At 44.8% G+C, this 16579-nt stretch overlaps 1 protein-coding gene across 2 annotated transcripts in view; it reads left to right on the plus strand.

The window, feature by feature from the left end:
- Nucleotides 1–16234, plus strand: part of LOC146185463 (sulfide:quinone oxidoreductase, mitochondrial-like) — a 40010-nt gene extending 23776 nt beyond the window's left edge. Inside the window, exons 6-10 of one of the 2 annotated variants that reach the window (XM_084606428.1) lie at nucleotides 2355–2573; nucleotides 9556–9742; nucleotides 12176–12243; nucleotides 13308–13486; nucleotides 14908–16233. In XM_084606428.1, coding sequence (XP_084462554.1) covers nucleotides 2355–2573; nucleotides 9556–9742; nucleotides 12176–12243; nucleotides 13308–13486; nucleotides 14908–14968 — 714 coding nt within the window. In that variant the 3' untranslated portion in view covers nucleotides 14969–16233. Of the gene's footprint in view, nucleotides 1–2354; nucleotides 2574–9555; nucleotides 9743–12175; nucleotides 12244–13307; nucleotides 13487–14907 lie in introns of both variants that reach the window. The other variant, XM_084606429.1, reaches the window with a different exon arrangement.
- The last annotated feature ends 345 nt before the right edge of the window (nucleotides 16235–16579 follow it).

The following is a 16579-nucleotide window of genomic DNA, read 5'->3' on the forward strand; positions in this document are numbered from 1 at the left end:
TTCGGCACCCCTAAAGATCAACAGGTCTTGAAAGGAGAAGATGTGGGTTTTCTTTACGTTGGAATTCGAAGTTTAAGGGGCGCCATATGTGGTTCACTACAAATTAAGAAACAAACCACGTGATTAGTTACTTTCGGCGTTGAGAGTACAGACTTTGTAAAAAGTGTAGAGCCCAGATGGTTTGCTTCTGAACCGCTTAATGGCGTTGATTTAGCATTAGTGGAGGTCCTTCCCATTGGAGAGGGTGGGACAAAAATGTTCTTACCGTCAAGAAATTCGAAACGCTGTGAATTTACAAGCCGCATGAAGTGGCTCAGAAGCAGAGCCCTAGGGCTCTACACTTTTGATAAAGGCTGTACATTGTTTTTATCATGTGAGCTTTTATTATTGCGTTGGCCAATAAACTGGAGCACTGTAACATCTCTAAGAATTTGTTTTGTTCATACCAGCTACAAAACATAGTAGGCGCAAGCATTGAGCGCATGAAATAGCTGTTTTATCACCCCGTTACGTTTGATTAAAGATTTACTACCACATATTTGCAGACTTTCAGGGAGTTTTCAATGACATAGGTAAAAGGGTGGTAAAAAGGAAAGGAAAATAATAATGCCTTGGAAGCGAAACATAGTTAAGGCTGCTACAGGCTACCTACAGGCTGAGGTGTAGTGACCTCGCATAAAGGTGTGGTGTAGTGCCAAGGTGTGGTGGAGGGGGGATACAGTGGTCATTGTTAGTGCACGACAGACTGTAACCGGGCTAACTAGAACATTTCTCTTGGACTTAACCTGGCTTCTGATTACAAAATTACAGCAAATTTGCATATTTAATCAAATGCGAAGTATGTGCGCTAGCCCTGGTAATTTAAGAGCAAGAAAGTGCGTTTGAAGGTGAGTTCCCGCTAAGTAGTGGAGGTGAGCACTAGCTGCAGCACGGGATGCAGAGCCGAAGTCTAGGCAGCACCGCGCGTACACGTCCGCTGCCCGTGACGGCTGAGGGTTGACTGACGGGAGAAAAATAAATTCGAGGGCGCGCGGGGAACACGCGACTGCTCATACCGGAGATCCGGAAAAACGCGGGCTTGTACAACGCTTCCCAGTGACGCCCACAACGGCTTCAGCTGTGATACTCGTCACTCTCCTTTTGACCGATGGTCTTACGAGCTTATATGGCAAAGCTTTGATAGCAGGGCTTTTAACTTTCACGTTTATACATTGTGTATGGTCTATGCGTGTTTGGCGTCCGCGCCTCTTTTCTTCAGCTTTCCTCGTGCTAAGTTTGGCGTGCGCCTGGTCCATCATCTCAGCGTTAGCTTCTCGATATCGCCGCATAGCGGGATCTCCGGTTCCTCGTTGCCACCATAGCAACCGCTGTTGGGACAGCCGAGATTGTCTGGCTGCCTTAAGATTTGCTACCAGAAAATGGGGCCCTAGTTGCCCCCTTCTTTCCACATTACGCCTTGCTCTTGATTTTTCACTATTTATTGCTTTTCACTCGACAGGGCAGTGACAAGGAAACGGTGGTGAGTGGGGGGAAGGGGCGCTCCTGGAGCGTGGAGGTTCGATAGAGATGTGTGTTAGTAGAGCTTTGCTCTCTCGCGTGTGCAGCCGCTGAAATTTTGCGAATTGGCGCTACTATTGCCATCACAGTAAATGGCCTGAAGTACCTACACAGCGTGATCATATTCAAAATAAAAATGCAGCTGAAGTTTTGAAGTCACTGGGAGGATAATGTTTTGGATATACAAGAGACCTACGTGAAATTCTAGGTGTAAAACTTTAGGAAATACTAATCTAGCCATGAACCTTCTGCAGTGGCTGCTCGTCAGGGCGCCGTTTTGCAGTGATTTCCGGCAATGACATCCCTATTTTAAAATGGCGGCACCCAGTAGTTCAGGAAGGCAGTCGTGTTGCGACACTTTACGCGCCCATACTGCGTTGGCTCATACTTCAGCCCACCTGCTCACTCAGACGTTTGAGCTCGCTCACGAAGCTCTCTGCAGAGTTCAGGTGATACACACAGTGCTGGCAGCGCTCATTCCACCAGAGTCTCCAGCTTTCCAATCGCCGGCAGACAAAAGGCGAGCGATTAAAATGGCATTCTTGTGAATAAAAATCTGCCGTTTGGCGCATGACTCATATATGTGTTTTTGCGTGCGCTGTGTCCTCCGCGTAAACATTAGGGCTGTACGTTTACATTTGTTATGACTTCCCTAGTAGTAATGATTGGCTCAAGCTGAAGAGCGCATACACGTTTCTATATGGCCCTTAGTTTGTAGTGTTTGCTATTTCACACTGTGGAATGGTAGCTCTTTACACGCCAGCACGTGTCCCAAAGTGCCGATGTTCTACGCGCAGGCCGGACGGCGCGACAAGGTGGACATCATGTTCAACACGTCGCTAGGCGTGCTTTTCGGCGTGCGCAAGTACGCGGACGCCCTGTGGGGTGTAGTCAAGGAGCGAGGCATCGCTGTCAACCTCAGGCACGAGCTGGTCCAGGTGCGGCCCGCGCAGAGGGAGGCCGTCTTCCGCCTGCTGGACAGCAAGGCCGATCCGAAGGAAACTGCCACTTTCAAGGTACGTGCTTGTAGGCCACATTCTTAGTCCATAGGAGCACGACAGCAATCTCAATGTGCATATAATCACAGGGACAATTTAGAAGCTCTTACCCGATAGCTTTGTCGTTTCTATTGCCCAGGATGTTCTGCTTTGGGCATTACTGATACTGTGCAACATGTGGTAGTGGTATTTCAAGTAAATGCGGTCATAGGCTGATGATTGCCACTTCTTTCAAGCGTTTCGGCAGCAGGCCACTCTAGCAGGAATCACTGTTAGACATTTGTCCGGAGAGCTGGAAATCTCTTCAGGAGATGTGGTCGTTCTCTCGCTTTTTGAGCGACAGGGGCTTAGACTCGCAATTGTCATACGAACTAGTACCGGTCCATATTTACAGAACTCTTCTCACCACATCATCACCTGTCATTGCCTTCTTTGTTCTCTTCCCCAGCGCATTGCATCAGGACAGGTATTCAAATTTTGCGGGCCCCCTCTCAGCCTTTCCATTGAATAAACTCATCTATCTTGTTCTGCTGAGAGCGCACCTCACATTGGGCAGAGTGCAGCGAATGCAATCCTTCGTATTTCAGCTGTTTATTACCCGGAATTGTAGCGTATAAAATAACGTTTGCTTTTTGCTTCAGTTTTCATTCGGTACAGCGGAACAGGTATTTCCTGATAAAACCCTTTCATTCTCGCAGTAAAGAAGTAATAGGCAGAAAAGCGACAGTCTGACTTCGATACATACTGAGGGCTTCGATTGTAATAAATGAACTGATTTGAGTTTTGGTCAGCAGAAGAGGTGCACTTAAGGTGGCGGTCCCACTCCAGCGGTGAAGAGACGACATTTTCGGCGATATTCATACGCCTACTGCGCCTCACTAGTTTAGTTTATAAATATGACTTTAATATATTTGTAAAGTTTATTTCCTCTCCTTTCTAATGGTGCATTTGATTTATAAATAGCTGCACCGATGTTTAAGCTGTAAAGGAAAACACAAAGGTAAGAAACGGCTTTTCAGCTCTACTTGTCTCGGGAAAAACAAAATTGTGCAAAATCTTTTGCACCTAGGAAAACACCGTTTGAGATGTTTTGATATTAGATGTTAATGAACAAAGTTAAGCATTTTTATTACTGTGTATCGCATAGTTTATTAGCCACGCGCCTGTGAAAAGTGTATAAAACAGGTAATTATACATACAATAACTTTCAAGATACGCATTCTGCTGCGGAGATTTTTTGCGCAGTTGGAGGTCGTACATAGTTCGCTTTTTCCTGAAAATATCATCTGTCTGCTTCATTTAGTGTAAAAGTTATTTGTGATCAAACTTTGCGTTTTTTGCAAAATGGCTTAAAGTATATGCTAAACTGTTCAAGTAATAAGCTCTTATCTGTGCTGAAATTTCGCGTAGAAAAACTTTGCACCTCGCTGTCAGAGGATAAGCATCGGTTTTGTTCTACGACTCTCGAGGAATGTGCACTGTCAGGATGATTTCAGCTAATTTTTTCGTGGTTCACTTGAAGCGCGCGAGCTCTTCATGAAATATTTTAAGCATGATTGAAATGCTCCATGGCTTGTTTGTTTCTGGCGAATATAACTTAAAGGTTCGGGCTTTCGTTCCCTTATTCAACCGGTAACAATTATCAACTACAAAGTCAAATAATAGTAAAATAACAGAGCCACGTGTGATAAACGTAGTAGGTAGCGCCATCTATGAAATTTCATGTGCACTAAAATGTCGCAGTTCAGAAAAATTACGAGGATGGCGCCACAAACACCTTGAATCGAGGGGTATTTACGAGAGGGTATTGTGCTTCTACAACGTTTTCCCTCTGCCCTTTCCTTTCCATCGGGCGAGAGAGGTAAACACTGGCGAGTCGGGTCGAGTGGTCGGGTCGAACTGAGGTGCACGTGCTTCGCGCACTCAGGTGCTTCGCGCATGCGCAGTAGCGCTACTTGAAAATGGTCCCTTGACAAATGTACACTTGCTTGCTTTGAGATTTATTTATCGCCTCGAATTAAGTGTGTCATACTGTTTGTGTGCCGAAACGTTGCCAGCTAAGGCTCTCGCGCTACTTACTTACTCTACTTACTCAGCAAGATATAATCGTGGCGGATATATTGAAAATTTTTTTTTCTGGTTTTGTTTTGTAGTCTTGTAGCGCCCCTCGCGCCGCGCTTTTATCACAAACAACGGCACGGCGCTGGACAAAGAAGAATTTGGCACTAAGCGTCTCAGTGAAAGCAGCGAAAAAAAAAAGACAGTTCGAACCCGAACGCTGTCGGAGCTGGTTATTCCTCGTCTTAGCTCCGCCACAAAGCTATCTTCAGATGTTCGCGGTGTTAGCATATATTGTGAGGATGTGGAATTTAGACTTTTTTTTTTCCAGTGGCAAGAAGGAAAAATATCTTCCCCTTTCTACGATAAAATGAATAGTAGGGCACGGAACTATAACACTGCATAAATTAATATAATATAATTTCAAAGAGCGTCTCCCTAGGAGAAATTGCACGAATACTTGTACCCTCTGCCACTTTACTGGTACAGATAAAATGTTTCGACAGTCTGCCAAGTGCAACTTGAAAACCTGAACATGCACAAGCATGCCTCTTCAACCTTCCCACTGAAGTTCCTATATAGCGCAAGCAGTGCAGGCTCCAAAGAAAAGGAGAAAAAATGATATAGTGGGCAGCCGAAGATAATCATCAGCGTTTCAGTCATGTTTTTTTTTTCTTTCCTTTTTTTTTTTTTCCGAATGTTGCGTTCTGGTGATGATAGTAAAGGTGCCGCAGTAGCTGCCGGGGATGTTTTCGGTGAATGGGCAAGTAGGAAACAGCCATGTGAAGCTTCTCCAATGCAAAAATGTGATGTTGAATCGGGTTTTGCCACTGCATTTCCGTCATTCCCCTGACTAAAAATAAAAAAAAAAAATGATGAGGCTCAACGCTGCTGAACCGAATGTCGAGCTTAGCTCAAATGAGAGAAACCACTGTAATCAAGAGTTCGACGAAATGCAGTCTGATCAGGTGGTGGCATAAAAAATATACAGGCTCACTGACCAAGTCAAAGTTTCATGAAAACGTACTATCGTTTCGGCAGCCCTACAGCTTCCTTGTTCGAGAAACCAGACAAAAAGCATTCGTTTATATCTTCTTCAAATACTTTGACTTGATCAATGGCCCTATATATATATATATATATATATATATATATATATATATATATATATATATATATATATATATATATATATATATATATATATATATATATATATGAGTGAAAACACTGAATTGGTTTCCCGTTTGATGTTTTTATTTGCGCTTACTTTATTTATTTTATACGTGCATGATGTCCCGTCCTCTTCCCAGGTAATTCCGCTTCTTGGAGGGGGATATACCGCGGATTGTCCGAAGCATTACGGCGTCTAGGGTAAACCGTTGATGCATTCGACAGGGAAGCTGGTTTGGCGTTCATTTTGCTATAATGCCGTACTTGCCTAGCATCGCCTGCTACCGCGCTTTACCGCTGTGGCCGGGAGCTTGGAGAGTTCGGTCTAGTTTGCTTGGGCACAGTGAAGACGGCAATGTTGCTATGGTGATGGCTCTGTTTACGATTCTTAGAAAAACGCGCCACTCGCGCAAGTGAGCAACAGAGCTAACGCTCTAAAAGCCCGTCGGCAAGCAGAGCGTTTCCAAAAGAATGGGGCCCTTATCTCGAGTAAGGTAGATACCGTGTCAGCCAGGCGTCCACTCACCCGCCGTCTCAACGCCCAATTTGTTGACTTTATATTTGAACCTTGTTTGAAGCAACTCGACTTCCTGTGCTCTGAAAGGTATCCGATCATGTTAGCAAAAGTGACATAGAAGCGTGTGAGAATTTCGAAGCATACAAAGAACGTGCTTCCGTTTGACCACATGAAGCAAAACCGCTGTACTGCATTGGTATGGACAAATTCACAAATTATAGCACATGCCAAATCTGACCGAACGCGATCTGATCGATGCGCCTAATCGTTTGGCATTTGCAGGAAAACATTTGGTAAGCATGGGCGCTCTTGCATGGAGTAAAAATTGGGCTCTGATTATTATGTTGCAAATGTGTGAATGTACAAGTGCCACATCACGAAATTATTTACTACCAACACATGAAGCCAAAAGGCGGGCTCAACACTAAAGTATACTTGTTGCATACGTGTGTGCGCCCTGTAAAATGAGTACAATAAAGTAGGCTACAAGCTACAGTAGTCCACCCAATATATTGTTTCAGAAAGCGCATACATCATCACGGGAAGCTGCAGCAGGACAGGTCAGCGTCTTCCATAGCATGCTACTTTTCACATCAGATTTCAGTGTCGAGTGAAATTCTGCAGGAGAAAAATGTTTCTAGGGGATTGATTGTTAAAATTTTATTCTAATTGCCTGAAAATACTGTGTTCCTTTAATTGCACACACACACACACACACACACACACACACACACACACACACACACACACACACACACACACACACACACACACACACACACACACACACACACACACACACACACACACACACACACACACACACACACACACACACACACACACACACACACACACACACACACACACACACACACACACACACACACACACACACACACACACACACACACACACACACACACACACACACACACACACACACACACACACACACACACACACACACACACACACACACACACACACACACACACACACACACACACACACACACACACACACACACACACACACACACACACACACACACACACACACACACACACACACACACACACACACACACACACACACACACACACACACACACACACACACACACACACACACACACACGCGCGCGCACGCACGCACGCACGCGCGAGCGAATAAATAAAATGAAGACTGTAGAGCATCCAACTGGGAGTGGGGAAGTGGCCGCCATAAGCGCCTAAAAAACTGTCCCCGTTAGGCCCTTTCTTCTGACAACCTTCCTTTACAACCCATTCTCCCCTTCCCCCATTTCCCACATAGTTTAGTGTGAATGCGCCTCCTCAGTGCCGAAGAGAGCATGAATACATGCCGGCCTCCTGCGCGATACATAGCCTCTTGGTGGATTTCACATCTATTTCGGAATATCGATTCATCTCAAAAGGAAAAAAATGGTAATCATTCACTTATTTGCACATTGTAACTTACCAGCTCTAGTTCCCAAGATTGGACAAGCACGAACAAAAAATAAACAAGGGCGACTGTTGACTGAAGTTCAGCTAATTATAGCTATATTATGATATTTGTAATCACGTTTGATAAAGCAAATTTCTGGTGACCGCAAGAGCTGACAGCTTCCACTACAGTCAAGGAGTGTTCCGATCCTTACTATATCTATGGCATCAACAATAGGGAGGTTTAGAATATGGTACCCCTACCGCTTAGGGGGAGAGGGCAATAGCGCGGCTGACAGTAGGAGCACAATTCTCTATTATAGCGCGCATGCTCCGCTATTACTCTATCCCACTTACGGATAGGGTCGCCGTATTCTAAAGCTCACTAATGATCACTCGATTGCACAGCCCAAAAGACGAGGATCAAAAGAACACAAGACAGGCGCCGACTTCAACTAAGGTTCATTGACGAAGTGTGCAGAAATAGTGCCATTCGCTTTTCCTTTTCACTCGTACTAAGATTGCACTGTGCAATCATGTTGACACCCTGTTTTATTTGTGTTCAGTCAAGCTAGCCTACTGTAGTCCAGTCCAACCCCCTCCTCACGCTCGGCGGGTGGGAGCAATGTTCGTGGCTCTACAGCGGAAACTATACTTCGTCTCACAAGATATCTGCAGCACTGTGAAAGGCAGAGGAGCCCTTTCAATTGTGCTCCTAAGTGCCTCTAGCCTGTGCGCACTATAATAGAGAATTGTGCTCCTACTCTCACCCCCGCCAATTTGGGGGGGCGAGAGACGCTTAGAAGCACAATTGCCTATTGTACGCGTGATCCTGGTTGGACCGGCTGGGGTGCCTCTGCTTTTCGCTGTGCTGCAAACATCTTGTGAGACGAAGTATAGGCAAGAGAGGGAAGCCTCTTGTCCAATTGTCAGGGCGCGTATTGTTCGAAGTAGTGGTGCGGTGGGTTGAAGAGGGGAGTTCAATGGGGCAGCCCATGCTGCGCAGGACGGGGACAAAAATCCTCCCCTTCTCTGCCTGGACACTGCTGTGGAGCCGCAAAAATCTTTGAAAGTCCACGCAGCAACACAAGAAAAGCGTTCAGGCAGCTCAAGTCAGAGGGCTGAGTGGCTGGGTACTCAATTCCTCAGTCATGGATTAGTGGCGTAGCCTGGTGGCAGAATCTGAACTACTTCCAAGATGGCGACCGTAGAACCGCCACCTTAATTGCGGGACTGTCTTCTGCTTATACATGGTTGATACAATTAGTTTTGAGTGATCTGGAGGTGAAATATGGAAGTAAAGTAATCAGACTTGGTGCTGCAGGGAGGCAGCACTGCTGCTATGCCTGTCAGTACTGTGCTTACCAGATGCATCAGGTGAATAATAAATTCCCCGCACCGCGAGTAAAGAGATGTGATATGAATTTTTCTTACACTTATTTAGCTATTTTATGCTGATCAAATAATTATTAGCAGAAATGGTGTGACGAACTGCGAACGAGTAACGCTCCTATCATCAGGCTTCGCTGCGTGAACACGAATAGTCGATCTGCATGATTAGTTTCGAGACTAAGCAAAGACTAAACAAATGAGAAGAATGTGAAAATGGCTTATGAAGCTGACATAACAATCGAAAACCACTTCAAGTCAAAGTTGAATTTCAAGTCAAATCAAGTCAAATTTCAGCGTATTTTCTGCACTAGGCGCTTTGTGTCTACGTGCGTATTTTAGTGCCTACGTGTATATTGACCTTTAAATTAAGCGACGCTTATTCTGCACACGTGGCATCTTTGCGATGGCGCAGTACAACATGCTTCACGTGACACCTCCCATGACGGCGCCGGCGGCGCTCAGGACGGGCACCTCGTTCGTGGACGCAGGGGGCTTTCTGGACGTGGATGGCGAGACGCTGCAGCACAAGCGCTACCCCAACGTGTTCGGCATCGGTGACTGTACAAACGTCCCCACAGCCAAGACTGCCGCCGCCGTCGGTTAGTCTGCCACCTTTGCAAGAGCATAGAGTGAGAAAATGCGCCATATAGAGCGATGCGCTGGGGGCAGATATAGAGTTATCCGAATTCTGGCTGCATTTAATTCCCCAAAGATGACACTCCTCTAAAAAAATAAAAAAATAAAGCAGCGATGATTAAGGCTTAGCAGTTTGCCATGTAGAATGAGATTGCACTAACTGACAAATTTTGGGGATACAGTTTGACGAACAGAAACTGCGAATATGGACAAGCACTCATTTGTTGCTGTTTATTTTCTAGCGGGAAACACTTTGGGCAGGAAGAGAGAAGGACGTGTACAAATATAGGTTGTTTATTTTCGGGCAAAACAAATTATTAGTCACTGGGACAGATGAACGCCTCACTCATATATTGCACTGACCCGCTCCAAAAATATGCTGTCTGAAACCAAACAGCCAAAACCAGCAAGGAACTAGTCCCAATACTCCGCCACTTGATATCGTTTTGTGTTTTATGCCATTCGTCGTAATTTGCCAAAGTTCGCCGAGGTTACCCCGTTTATTTCCAACATGCATGTCCTTATCAAGAGCGCTAGTTCAGCTGCTTGTAGTGCATCTTTTCTTCTAGGATGCATTTCAGTAGCTTCAAGTTCTTTCCCTGAAACCGAAGTCAAAACTTTGAAGAGAGGGGTTTCACTTCGAGCTAGCGGGACTCACTTTTGCGGGAAACCACATCAAGAATGCTGGTTCTTCCGAATTGATAATCTTGTAAGCGATCTTTCCGAAAATATTCCTGGGTAAAGTAAAAAAGCTGCTTAAATGGTTGGTTTTGTTTATTCCACAGGAAGGTTCTTAAAGAGCAAGCTCTATCAGAAACATGCCGTAAAGGCTATTATTGTATTCTACAATTGTTTTAGGCAGAAACGAAATTTTGTAAATGTCAGCTTTAGGCACATAAGACCTAACTACAAAGCAGTGGTTAGTACGGGATGATAGTCTTCCGGGTGACCGCAAGTACACGCTGGAATCCAGGTTGAAATTATTATGGCAACGCTGATGAAGGAACTAGAGCCTTGTAATTTTTCTGCGAGTTAACAATATTGGTAGTTGAACAAATAAAAAAAGTTCTGATATGGAATGTGTTCTTCAGTAACGGTAAAATAAAAACCTCAGTGCTAATCTCTGAACACGTTCAAGTTTGTGTATGAGATATTTTTGGCTTGGATTCCAAATCATACTGGTATATTCGAGCTTCGACGAAAGGGTGTATGTAGGTCCTTCACAAAGTCGTTGATATAAAGCAGAAACGATAGAGGGCCCAGAACGGACAATTGTGAAAACCTGGATGATACTGTTGATTTTTCTTTGTCTATAACTACAATCTGCTTTCTGTTAATTAGGTCAGCTCGAATCCAACTAATATTTGTACATCGATATACCATACTCATGCAGTTTGTGTAAAGAGTTAGCGTGACACACTCCATCTAATGATTCTCCAGACGCGACGAGGTTATCGATGAAGAGACACGCTACCCAGCTTCTGTACGGTCTAATCGATGGCTAAGTAATCTCGTTGAGAAATAAGGACACCACGTTCCGGGAGTGATATGGTTCCCATGTTAAAAAATTCGGGTACTCTGCAGCAGGAGCGAGTGGTCTCATTGATCAATAAATGTTGAGTCCACATTAACAAAGGAGCTCTACTGCTATTGTTTGAAAGAAGAAAGTAGCACAGAGATAAGAAAAAAAAAAAAAGACGCAGGGAGGGGGGGCTACGGCGCTGCAGGAGCTACAGCTCTATCATCATTTTCATTCTTCTATGGCCAGCTTCATTTTTTTTTTTCTGACCATGGGCGTTGACCAGAACTTAATCAGCGTCTACAGTGTTCAGGACCGTTCGTGGTGATCTGAGCCCCAAGTCAAGAAACTCGGAGGTGTGGTGCGGCCAAAGGCAGACATCATTATGTTGAGGCCGTGAAGTGTACTTACCGCTACCTTTGGTTTAGAATATTCGCTTAAGCAGGCATATATTTCCCAATCAGGAGTTCGCATTCACGCCACTATGGTAGCTCAGTGGTTATGGTGTTCGACTGCCGATGCCAAGGACTTGAGTTCCACCTTGGCCACGGCGGCCGCTTTTCGATGGAGGCAAAAAGCAAAGCACCTGTGCTTTGGGTGATATGCTAGTGTATGTTAAAGAAAGAACCCAAGAGGGTCAAAATATTCGGAGTCCTCGACAGCGGCACCCTCATAGCCTTAGTTGCTTTGGAACGCTAAACCCTATAAACCATAAACCTGAGTTTTCATTCGAAGCACAGTTCGGTGCGTACTTTCTTTCTTGTCTGTCGTCATCACTGCATGGTTATATTATCTACTTCGGTATATCTTGTTGCGTAATGCTTAAGCATTTGACATACTCTTAATGCTTTATCCTGTCGTCACTCAAAACTCGCAGCCGGAGAACTCGGAATCCTGCGCAAGAACCTCACGAGGGCCATGGAAGGCAAGGAAGCAAGCAAAAAGGTACGCCTTCGCACAGAGAAGCCACGTAGGGACGGTCTTCGACAGTATCGGAGACAAGATGCATGGCAAAGAGTCCTATGAAGGAGAATGGCAACCCTGATGATCACTCACACGTGTTTCGTTGATAGTTACACTGACAGGCACTTTAACCAAAAATGCGAAAAACGTGTCGCACAATCAAAACGTTAATTATCGAAATACGAGTTGGCAAGTTAGTTAGCAACCACATGCATTAATGAAATCGCGTGCATATATAACAGTGGGGTGTGATAGATATCGTGCTGTTGCGAAGTCCACGATGGAAGGAAAAAGAAATGGGCACAGAAACAGCAAAGTAATGACTTTGAAGAAGTGAATGGGCTTCCATCAGGATTTTTTTCCCGTAAAGCATTATCACGATTTCTTGCCTTTCTGGCTTTTTTGTTTCAACTTATTTACTTTTAGAGGATGCCAAGGTGACAAAATGGATTCAACGAGTTTTGTAAATTTCAGCGTTGCTTGCAGTTACAGATTTACCTACATATAAAAATGTTTTGTTTCTCTTCTTTCTACAGACAGGATTTCAATAAGGAACTGCGCTTTGGCCTTGAACTTTTTCTGTTTACGTGGTGGCACATTGAAAATAATTGAGCGGTTTTGATCCTAAATCATGTACACCGACTGACAGTTGCGTGCATCTATTCCCTGTTTCTGGGTTTTGTGATGAATGAGTTTAGGCATGACTAAGATACACTAATATCGCAACCAACGTCTAGTCAAGCCTATTGCCGCTCTAGACACGCTATTTTTAATTTTTTTTTTACCCCGCCGGGGTGGCGCAGCGATTACGGCGCTTGACTACTATTCCCAAGGATGCGGGATCGAATCCCGGCCTCTGCGGCCGCTTTTCGCTGGAGGCAAAAAGTAAGGCGCCCGTGTGCTGTGCGAGGTCAGTACACATTGAAGAACCCCAGGGGGTCGAAATTTTCGGAGTCCTCCACTAGGCTTCTCTCATAGCCTGAATCGCTTTGGGACATTAAATCCCACAAACCAAACCAACCAGACACATATTTTTCGCTATGCAGTACAACGGCTACACATCGTGCCCTCTGGTGACCAGCTACAGCAAGTGTATCCTTGCGGAGTTCGACTCTAAGGGTGAACCACTGGAGACATTTCCCTTCAACCAGGGCAAGGAGCGCAGAAGCATGTTCTACATGAAGAGGGACGCTCTTCCATTCATATACTGGACGCTGTTCCTGAGGTGAGCATGTGCCCGCATCTCAAAGGATCCCGCGAACTATAGTTTCCTGCTCAGTTCACCAGCCAACAAAAAGGCGCGGCATTTGTGACCGTAGTGCTGGCGTTTCAGGCGATAGCCCAGGTTGTGAGACAGGGATTTCTTTTCCTTCACACTGTCGTGTTCGAAACGTTATTCGTTAATGGCAGTGCTAACAGAGCGTAGTCTAGTTACTTTCTCGTTGAGGTTTCCAGGTAACGTGCATGCATTTCTGACACATATATAAAAAGTAGCGCCTGCTTTTTTGTTGCTCGCGGTAGTTCAGCTTCAATTTCTGCGCTGTGTGGCATTGCATGTCATTCAGTGGAGTAATGCTCCGCCATGTCTTCAGAAGACATGACACACCTGCGTGTAAAGGACACTGAGAAGACAGGATACGGGACATGCGGCGATGGCTGAAACGCTGCTGCAAAAGATGAAAGGCAGAGTGCGACAAAGTGCTGTAAGCAAAGTACAACTGGCAGTGATGACGTATGTAGATAAGGTAAAAGTCACGCAATCCGAATAGGATGTAGGGAAAGTGCAAGATGCCTATGGTACGCACAACATGATTTAATGTGACGGAAAAAGTGCTTTTGACGAAAAGCACACCAACAATTTTGTTTGACCAGGAGTCGTCTACGAGATACTACTAACTTGATCGAAAGTGTAAGGAAGCCCGACTAGACGCCGTATGAATTACTGTGAATGAGAGCGTGAGCTATCCTTATGACGGGACAGGGCCATACTTTGCCTAAGCATTGCTGAGCTTGTGTTCAACGTGTTGGTCACACCTGAACAACGTTAGAATTCTAGGGAAGAGAGGTAATATACTGACGTAAGTAGAAAGTGATGGAAAGAAAGGCTTCTACTGCAACAGCGACATTCGAAGCGAGACGAAGCATTTCTTGATAAGGCATGCTGTAAGATACTGCCTTATTGTCTGCAGAGTGTTATACTATTTCTTTTGGCTCATCCTTGAGTTGTATTTTTATTTGTAAAAACGTTGCGTCTGTCTCATTTCCTGTTATGTGTGTGTGTTCTTTGCGCGCAACTTCACACTGTCTGAAGAACTGCACCAACCAGCCCGCCACCGTATCTTCAGTTCTGTATTTGTACTGGAAGTAAAATTTTTGTGCTCACCGGTATGTTAGTACACAACTTACATGCACGCACGCATGAACTTTGAATGCCTGCAGAAAATTTCATGCACCTTCACAGAGAGATGTCCACCACACTCAAGGCACGGATGCTAAACACACTCGGTGCACACATCTGCGCCTTCTACAGAAAAGAAAGAGAGTGATTTAGACGGTGCACGTAAATTTAGAGTTTCGGCTTGCGACTAAAAGTGAATGAAATTATGTTTCTAATACTTTCCTCATCGTCTTTTTTTTCTCTTTCAGAGGATACTGGGAAGGGCCCAGCATATTTAGAAAAGTGATGCATTTCGGGTTCTCAAAGTGAACTACGCTGGAATTCCTGTTTCCGCCCCGCATCCAGGTGATAGCACCGAATGGCTCCAAAGACAGTTCCGTGGTCGTGGCGGCACATTCAGCAGTGCCTAGTCTGAAGATTGCTTGGTTGACTTCGGGCCCGCCTGCGCGTTCGCTTAGGATATGTGCTGCACTTTGCTGATATTGCGAACTCGACGAGGACAAAACATCTTTTTTCGTATTCTACTTGTGATAATATGTGCTGACTGATTACACTTTTGTGTATCTCGTTTTACACCAAGCGTTTATGTTTTTCGTTAGGTACATAAAAATATAGGATGTATGTCGACAGCGAGCACAATTATTTGAAATTTTAAATACAGCTGAAGAAACGTGGCCGCCAGACAAGAGTGTGACACGAGCAATACTGCTGTGTTACTCCTTCCTCTACTGCTCATTCTTTCAGCTATCGTCGGAATTTCAGCGTGAGTAGTCGGCCTGTTTAAGTCCTTGTTCTGTTAACTGTGTATTGTATATTTATCGAAGTAAAGAAAGAAAAAAAAATCTGGTGACCAGTTATCATTTACATTATTTTGGTTTTTCTGTGCAAATTACTTATGCAGATGATGTAGCTTCTTCCATAGCAGATCTGAATTGTAAGGACATTTTGTTTGACAACGCCCCGCCACGATGGCTCAGTGGTTATGGCGTTTGATTGCTGATCCCATGGACACGGGCTCGATTCTGTCCACCGTGGCCGCTTTTCGCTGGAGGCGAAAAACAAGGCACTTATGTACTGAGTGTTGTCAGTGCGTATTAAAGAAAACTAGGTGGCAGAAATTTCGGAGTCCCTCAACTGTGTTCTTCATAGCCTGAGTTGCTTTAGAGGCGTTACACTCTACAACAAACGCACACCTTGTTTGCCTGTTATTGCAAACTTTGCGTCTTTCAGGCTGCGCTTAAAGTGAGGAACGAGGAAAACTCAAAGGACCGTCACCAATGTGTAACGTTCCAACCAGCCACAGCAGTTTACAGTGAACAATATTGTACTGCTTGTTTAGTATTATCTATATTGTACCGTGAGCGCACGTGAAGTTTATGTGCTGTTATTTATGACAATGCTGAATTCGAACCACTCAGAGTGGCGCTTTGTTATGGCACGATATAGAGCCCTTTGCGTGACGCCATTGCATGGTGACCAGTGAGCGTAGAGTGTTATGCCAACGGTGACGTCGCAGAAACTGAAGCGTGCCTTTAACACCCTCTGTAATAAAATCATTCCATTTTGAGGACAGTGGAAGCTCAATATTTCCATGGCTATGTTCTGCCCTCAAAGGGACAATCGCAGCATAAAGCCAAAGTTGTCGCCTCGTTCCTGAGATGTGCTGGGTTGGAGTGTTCTCAACGCCAGGAATGTGTAGGCGTCCCTTACCAAACCATAACTCACGGTAACTCTGCATGATGCCTTGATGGTATGGATGGTATGGATATGATCGATAGTATAGTATCCTTTTCGAACACTTGCTTGCTCTTTTGCTTGATTGCAGTCTAAAGTTTCCTCGATTCCATTAGCGATTACCTTAGTAAATACTTTATACGTAACAGACAGTAAGCTGATTGGTCTAATTTTTCAGGTACTTAG

Source organism: Amblyomma maculatum, chromosome 6, assembly GCF_055883805.1.
Source record: "Amblyomma maculatum isolate TAMU_Amacu chromosome 6, ASM5588380v1, whole genome shotgun sequence".
In the NCBI taxonomy this organism is placed as follows: Eukaryota; Metazoa; Arthropoda; class Arachnida; order Ixodida; family Ixodidae; genus Amblyomma; species Amblyomma maculatum.